Source organism: Asparagus officinalis, chromosome 2 (genome assembly GCF_001876935.1).
Source record: "Asparagus officinalis chromosome 2, Aspof.V1, whole genome shotgun sequence".
NCBI lineage: Eukaryota > Viridiplantae > Streptophyta > Magnoliopsida > Asparagales > Asparagaceae > Asparagus > Asparagus officinalis.
The window spans coordinates 79,331,039-79,339,851 of record NC_033795.1 but is presented as its reverse complement, the minus strand read 5'-3'; the positions used below and the strand labels follow the sequence as shown (position 1 = coordinate 79,339,851).

At 38.2% G+C, this 8,813-nt stretch overlaps 1 protein-coding gene across 1 annotated transcript; it reads right to left on the bottom strand.

Annotated features, from left to right (window-relative positions):
- LOC109829667 (probable aminotransferase TAT2) lies at window positions 1,175-7,536 on the bottom strand. Its single transcript, XM_020396715.1, is given in 9 exon segments — window positions 1,175-1,484; window positions 2,260-2,353; window positions 2,436-2,591; window positions 2,672-2,731; window positions 2,952-3,164; window positions 3,739-3,969; window positions 3,972-4,083; window positions 7,063-7,367; window positions 7,463-7,536. Coding segments are annotated over 9 exon segments (1,314 nt in total). The 5' UTR covers window positions 7,484-7,536; the 3' UTR covers window positions 1,175-1,362.

Genomic DNA, 8,813 nt, shown 5'->3' with positions numbered 1-8,813 from the left:
TAACTCTATACCCAAGGAGATGATTTGGTTGACTGGATGCCTAGAAGAGTTGAGTTTGAAGCAGGGGAACGACGTTCTTTATTGTGATAGCTAGAGTATTATACATCTTACCAAAAATACAGTATATCATGTCAGAATGAAGCACATCGACGTACGTTACCACTTCATATGCTCACAGATTGAGGACAACAAGTTAGAGTTGAAGAAGATTTTGGGGAGCCAAAATCCTACGAATATGTTGACGAAAGTAGTGATCATCGACAAACTGGAGTTATGCGCAACTTCAGTTAGCCTTCACGCGTAAGAGAAGAAGGTGGAGTCATACTAGGAGGATAGGCGGGATTGTCGGGTTGATGATGATTGAAGAATGGATTTTTTTTCGGGTAGGAGAAGTTGCTTGCGAAGATGACGGGAGTTCGGGAGAGCTCGTTGATGACGGTTTCGTCTCCAAGTGGGAGATTGTTGGTTTTGGAAGTGTGAAGACTAAAACATGCATCAAAATCAGCTAGGAAGCCGTTTAATCCAGCATCTGTCGACCGATGGACGAGTGTCGGTTGACCGAAACGACTACAGGAAACCAAACCTAGAAACATGTTCTGGCCGGTCGACCAACGCAAGAGCACTGGTCGACTGAAAGGTGCACCAAAAACCCTGTAGAAAACAGGGTTCTGGCCGGTCGACCAACGCCAATGCACCGGTCGACCGACGATGGGATTTCCAGATTTCTAATTTGTTAAGGAAACTATTTTTTTGGGCTGAGTTCATAGATATTTCCTAAACATTTTAGGGTTTGTAGAACACGAAAAAAGAAGATTTTGATGGCACTTTGAGATCAAAGATCTTAGAGAGAGGCATATCGCGAGCATTGTAATCTTCTTCAATTAATCAAAGTTTTTTCGTGTGACTCACGAGGACGTAAGCACGTTTGCCGAACCTTGTTAAATTTGGTCTTCTCTGTTTGACTATTCTTTCTTGTAAGTTTTTCTTTTATTCATTGTGATTTCCTGCTTGCTTACTTTCGACACAAGATCCGAAAGGGCACGAGTTGTGTGTTCAACCCTAACACTTTTGCATAAGCTAAACGGCAATCCAATAGCAAGTTTTGTGTTTATCTTATATACATAAGGACATCCAAATGCTTGCTATGGAGATAAAAACTCGGTTTAAGCTCACGAAACTTCTATACTCACATTAACCAGAGATGAATAAAGACTATTACATGATAATACGATGAAGGATTAGGCGAGGGGCAGAGCCCTAACAACGAAAGGGTTCATATACAATCTTCATTTATTCAGGAGCCAACACACTGGCGGAATTATAATAATATGTGAATTATTAGTCTTAAGCTAATTTTAGATATTAATTTTTTGTTGAATACCTCCTGTCACAAAATGACTTGATCCTATCACAAGCCTCTGCTAAGAGAGAACCCGGAGCTCCGAAGAATAGCCTGACCCAATTCTTCAGGCCAATTACAGTACCTAGGAAAAACAAAAGAGTTTAAATTAATTAGAATCATAGAAACTGTGAAGTTTTCTGGGAGAATTTGCATTAATCGTTAAGAACAATCCATGACCATGACCCCCCAAGTTTCTATTATGAAAAAGAATCTAACAGCGAGAAAAGAACATGAAACCGAATCATTAATGATTTACAGAATCTCTTGAAATCTTTTAAGGTATTTGAAATAAGACCAAAATCACAAAAAATAATGCCCTACTGTTGTGCCAAGTAAAGGAAAATAATAAGGATAATTCAGTCATCTAGAACCGATTAATTGTATAGACAACGCTGTTACTTAGGGGACGTGCCACTTTTTACTTCTAAGCTTCGCATTAGTATTTTGATCACTTGATGCGAAAAAGGTACAGAATTATCTACATCTTTATATGCACATACATCATGTAGTGTCATCTGGCATCAATGTATACAGAAAGAGCCATAATTCTCTTATCATGGTTGGGAAATACATCGCCTATTGTCCATTATCCTACTTTATCCCACTCAAATTGTTCTAAGGGGTTAAATTGGCCCAATGGAACAATTGTCCCACTTGACCCCGACTTGTCCCGATGAATAAAACCCCATGAACGAAGTCTAGGAATAAAAAGTGACTACTTCCCCAATAGTTTCCAATAGTTCATGAGGTGTGTTTGTAATTTACCCTTATGAAAGATACTGAATCAATATATTGGAGATTAAGGGAGGAGTATACATATGTATAAGGAACATTCAGCTTCAGATTATAATTCGAACCTGGTAGAACCAAAACAGACTCTTCTTTCATCAACTCCTCAGCAAACTCCATATCATTTCTGATACCAAGAAGACAACTTGTATCTACCTCCACCTGCCACAAATTTGAACAAAGTTTTACATCTAAATCAACCATATATATAACTTACTAATATACATCAAATATTATATATTACCATCATGAACATGGAGCCTTGAGGCCTTGACTGACATTTCAATGCTTTTATCTGATTAATTCTCTCATAGAGAGTATCTGCTGAGGATTCAAGTGTTCTAAGCACATTCTCGTGGAACTCTTCATGGGCATTTGATAAAATCTTAGGAACTGCCGCCTGTTGCAGGATTTAATCGGAATAAGAACCAGTAAATTATTATTTTTCCTGTCAATTGAAAAAAAAAGATCTACTCGAACCTGAATTACTGAAGCTGGACCTGAGCTTACGTTCATGAGCATTTCAATCGCGTTTCTAACCTATAAAAGTACAAGAAGTATTAGGTTGTGTCAAATTTGTACATCGAACTTTTGAAGCATCAAAACATCGAAACATATCATTAAGAGAGAGAGCCAAACATACACTCCAATTGTTTCATGATTCTATTCAATATCTTTGATCCAAAGCAACTAAAAAGAGTTTCTGAATAATTAAGCAATCTAAACTCTTGACTGTATTTTACGAAATTTTGTTCCTTACTTGTGCAAGGGACCCACGAGGATCACAAATGGCTACCCATCCAAGGCGCCAGCCAGGAACCATCCAACGCTTTGAGAGAGAGCCAACGTTAAGGATCGGAGCCAAGTGAGCGAACGATATCATAGGAAAAAATTTGCTGCCACCGAAAGCCATGTGGGCATAAACTTCGTCGGCAATGATCGGAATGTTCAGGGATCCAGCTGTTTCAGCAATCTGCAATAAAATTAAGATAAATATTCAATGAAAACACTGAATTATATGCATTTTTTAAATCATATTATGATATTAAATCACAATGATATGGTATTGAGGGTAAATAGTTACTGAAAAGCCAGTACTAATTTAAGCAGGGAAATCACTCGAGCTGTCAACATTTCAACTTTTTTAAAATTTACGATTAATTTGTCTTTGTGGGTTTAGAAACAATTTAATATCAAGTCCCGTGCATCATACGGGATTAAAACTAGTCGGTTACTAATTTAACCCAACTCTTTTTACAAATAAATTAAGGTTTGACAGCATCTAGTACTTACATCATGCTTCTTCATATATAATCAAGGTTTGGACATTCTTGTCCTTCAAACATTAGTATCAACTTAATGTCGTTTAACCAGTTAAAATTGACAATTAGTTCAAATTTTACAAACTGCTGATAGCATAAGGGATATCCAGAAAATATGCAAAAGTTAAAAGTAACATAAATTTCTAAGAAAAAACATAGTTCATGATAAGACTATTTAATTTATCCGATAAAAACAATAAATTAAAGGGAAAAAAATTTAATTACCTGATGGAGATGATTTGCAGAATAAACGGCCCCACACGGATTGTTTGGGTTAATGACCACGAGCCCAACCGTGTTACAATCAACCAGAGCCCGAACCTGGTCCAGGTCGACCTCCCACGACCTCACCGGCTGCAGGTCGTAGTACCTGGGCTCGATCCGGAGCAGGTCGCACGCAGACTCGTACAGAGGGAACCCCGGGCGCGGCAGCAGGACGTTGCACCCTCCCCGGGCGTCGCCAGCACCGTCATGCTCACCTGAAGCGCCTGATTCGCGCCGGACGTCATGAACACGTCGCGCTCTTGGAGGCTGATCAGGGCCCCCGTCGACAGGTGCTCCGCCACCGCACTGGTGAAAATATATTTAGACTCATGGTTCAAATTAGAATTCAATTTACAGTTTCTATTTTTATTTTATCACATATATAATGTTCACGCCACCGTTAACTAGTATGTTTAAAACAAGGTTTAATTGCAAACAGAGCCCCTCCGCATCCCCCAGTTGTCAATAGACCCACTGCAGCTGCATATGTACGCATAGACCCCCTTGTAGTATTGACTCAATTGCTGCGAATACATCCTTTTAGTAAACTTTTTCAACTCTTTTATGAGCAAAAAAAAAAGCAATTGGAGGTATATCCTTAGAAAAATTCTTTAAGGACCCAAATGATAGCCAACTCATTATCTAATAGGCGGGGGACAGCTCACTTGTCCCCTTTATTGGTCTCATATTTTGGGTCCCTGTAGCAAAGCTTATATCATCACCACAACTATAAGGGGTCGATGCGCCTCCTCAAAACCTTTTTGACGATTTTAAGAGTCACAAAAAAATATCACTCAGGAGGGTCTATTTGTACAAATAAAACTACGGGGGGTCTATATGCAACAAGGCGATATGCCAATAGTAAAAGGGGGTTCGCAACTAACCCTTAAAACGATTTTCAATTTAGTTTTTTGGGCAATTATCAACTTATAAGCTATCTATCATATGGCAAGGGCAGCTGATACGCTTTGAAGTTGAGACGTGGACTGACGGAAGCAGTACACTATGGGAGTAGAGTTCCTATAATAAGAACAGGAGAAGACTACGATGCGAGGATATCTGCACCACACGTGTTTCATGATAATTACTAAAATGCCCCCCATGATTGGGGATGGGGGCATTCCGGTAGGGTCCGTACTCCTATAAATTGATGAGTCACGCTATGGACACACCCTCAACCACACTCTCAGCTATAACCCCCACACTCTCTATAGTGCTAGTGGGTCATGCATGATATTTTTGAAAAAATATCATGCATGGCCCACTAGCACTATAGAGAATGTGAGTGTATGGTTAGGAATATGGTTGTGGGTGTGCCCCTGGTATTATTTTAAATTGATTAGTTGGCGGTTGAGTAGCAATGAGAGGCAGCAATTAATGAGCCTCATTATGTGGTTATTAAAAAAATAGATCCTACAGAACTAAAACCAAAACGTCATTCGTCCAAGTGCGTCACTTGCCCCCTTGGGGCTCAATATGCTCCTAATTGTGTGGACCTATTGTGAAAGGTGGGTCCCAATCTCTTTTTTTTTTTATGCCAGATCTCTATAAATAAATGATTTCGAATAGACACCTCAACAACCACAGTATCCTCAAGGATTCTTTTGATGCAAGTCATTTTGGATCCTTGATTGTTCGAAATTAGCATCTCAAATCAAGGAAATTGCTATCAGGCCCCCCAATTACAATTCGCTTCAAATTATTGCCCACGGTTTGCTGGCACGGGAGCACTTGATTTGGAGGGAATATTCCTTTTAGGTGAACTTTTCGGCATAGAATGTTTGGTTATAATGTTTGGTTATACTCTCATGGGACAGGGGAGGGGACACGCGAGGTGTCACCTCTCCATTGCTCCATGCAGTGTTCATGAACAGTGCATGGAGCAATGAGAAGGAAACACCTCACTTGTCCCCTCTCCTGTCCTATGGATTTGGATCCCTTACTCTTCGTATATTTCTGTAACATGATGTTGTATTGATTTTTTAAGTGTAGACTAGTCTTAATAAGAATGAAATCATACGTACGTACTGACAGCATCATGTAAAAAAGACATGTAATAAATGCGCCTATCAAGTTGATAAGCTCTTATGGCAGGATAAGCTTATCAAGTTATCAACTGATGTAGATAACTATATATGGTTGCTTTATTATGGAACTGATCCCTTCATGTGATGACGGTACACAAAACATGTGAACGTTTTTCCCAACTAGGCCCTACATGTTTAAATGCTTACAATCAACTTTTTATTTTAATATTATGTACATCGCTCTAATTTTTAAACAAAAAAACAAGGCAATTTGGAAAATTTTATTAGGAAACAAGCAAAAACTAATTCATACATAAGCCGTAATAATGAAAAATGATAATCGACAAAAAGTATATAAAACTATCAAGCAGACCACTTCAAGCTTCCTTGTATACACATTAAAGGAAAATTATGTGCGTTAGCCTGTGTGGTTTAGATGAGGGCATGCAGCGATCTAGAAGTTCCATGCAAATAATAATAAACGACTACTAAGCAACTATATGAAACCAAAAGAAAATTAAGAAGTCAATAACATACAAAACGTAGACAAAACCACATAACACAAACGCATCATATCTTTTCTTCAGTGAAAGATTTAAACTTTTAATGAGCCGCCTAATATTAAGAAGAAAAACTTTAAAATACATTGTTACATATAGAAAGGCATAGCTTATACAAGAATTAGAATTCTCATAAGCAAGTACAGCTGTTTGCTAGCTATTTGGTTATAATTGTTTTGAATACAGTCAAGTTAAATCATATACAACTTTATTATAAAGTTGAGGGCTATAATTACGAAAAACTAATGATAAAATATAAATAATATGTGGTATATATATATAAGACTTGATATTAAACTAGGGCAAAAACTGAGCAAAAAAACTTGGTTGCCTTGTTGTAAACTATTGATAGTTACGACCTAGTCGTACCCTGACTCTATGTAAAAAGTAAAAAAAAAAAAAATTTAACCCGCAAGCCTACCCAAACCCCTTCAGATTTTTTGATATGGTGGCAAAAAGACCTCTGATACATGACTAATCAGTGCCAGGGACCTTCGACGCACTTGGCTCAAACCGTTGAACGGAACTTCAGGAGTTTTGGTGCAATGGCAGAGATACTTGACACACTGTTTTCTTTTTTAAGAGCACATAACATGCAATCCTACACTATGATGAAAGTGTTGTTACCAGGTGATCGAACACCTTGTCTATGTACCTTAATTTGTTCACAAATAATCAGAAAACAGATGAGCGCTCACCGGCGGGCGATACTAAGACCAAAGGATGGGGCGTAGCAGTCTTGCTTGGCGGACGACACAACTGCGGCAACCGCCTCCGTGAGGGCCTTCTTCCCGGTGGTGAAGCAAGCGTACGAGGAGGCGTCGCCGACGGCGAGGGGGATCAACTTCTTCTCTTGGTTGGCGCGCGTTAGCAACTCCCCGACTACTCCTCTTATGGTGAGCCTATTTGGTAGTAGGCTAGGGTTGCATTTCGTAACCCCAGCTTTGCCATTGCCATGGAGTGCTGCTGCATTATTGTTGCTCCCATTTCTTGATATTTTGATCTAAAACAAATTAAGAACAAGATGGCTGGAAATTAATTAATTAGATGCAATGGAATTAAGAAGATAAATAAATTTAAAAATTGACATAGTTTTACTTCTTGAGTTGTCGGTGCCATGAGCAAGAAGAATATAAAAGAGAAGCAGGAAACAGTAATTGGAGATGACACAATCTCTCGTTTAAGCTTTTTTTGGTCTTTTGTAACACGAGGTGGGGAATATATAGGCACCAGAGAGGGAGACAGTAGGGCTGAGCATGGTTCGGTCCAAACTGAAAAAACCGACCGAACCAATCTGAAAAAATCGGTTTTATGAGTAGGGCGGTTCGGGTCGGTTTGAAAACTTTTCAACCCGAACCGACCCAAACCGACCGAATATAGTGTAATACTACCCATTCTGATCTCAAACCCTACCCGACCCGTCTCCAAAGAGTCAAAGACTCAAACCCTAAACTCATTTTCTAAATCATTATGGGTTAAAAATAATATTATTATATTAATGTTTAATGCTTTATAATCTCCTACTTTGTTGATATCTTTTTTTCTTTAACACAGTTTGTTGTTTGATAAGAAGTTTGATGAAGTTAGAACCGAACAAACCGAACCGAACCGCACTGAATCGACTTGCAACCGTTCGGTTCGGTTTTGAATTATAGGCGGTTCGGTTGTTCAAATTATGGTAAAAACCGAACCGAACCGACCATTGCACACCCCTAGTAGATAGGCATTTTGTTTCTTCCTTTCGCTAACTTTTTTTTTTTAATTTTTTATTTTTTGGAGAAAGGAAAATTAGAGAGATCCATACAAAATGAAAACTTCTTGACTCTTTAGAATTGGGAGTGATTTGGAAAGTTCCACATGGCTTGCAAAGATCCCAAATAAATGATGGTAGATGTAATTATTGTTATGATTATTGAATACGCATCTTATTTGTATACAAACTGTGTGAAGAATATTTATTGAAGATCTTGACAAAAATGAGTATTACCTGTCATTTAATATTTGAAATTGCATGTCAGTGTGTCACACGCCTATTAAAAGATCACAAATATGCATGGCATATATATAAGTCCAAAATTAACATATTCGATCATGTATTTAAATTAATAGTTTAATCAAATGCAAAACTGAATCACATCTCTTATTTTTGTTAGGCCAAACCTACACATTAAACTGAATGAAATCCGGAAACCTAGGAGTTGTGTTGGATGCAAGATCCCAAGAGTATCTGAGTGATTATGAAATGCAAAGAGAAATATCATCTTTCAGAAAAAATTCGGGTTGATATAAGAGCCTGTTTGGTTCATTTCCTCAACAAAAAAGAAAACACAAAACCATGCTCAAATCCATTTCAGAGGATTTTTCAGATTTGATTTTTTTGATTTGTTTCGCCTTGAAATCATTGGTTGTAAAGTAGCATTGTTTCCCATTTTTTTGGTTTGTTTCAACA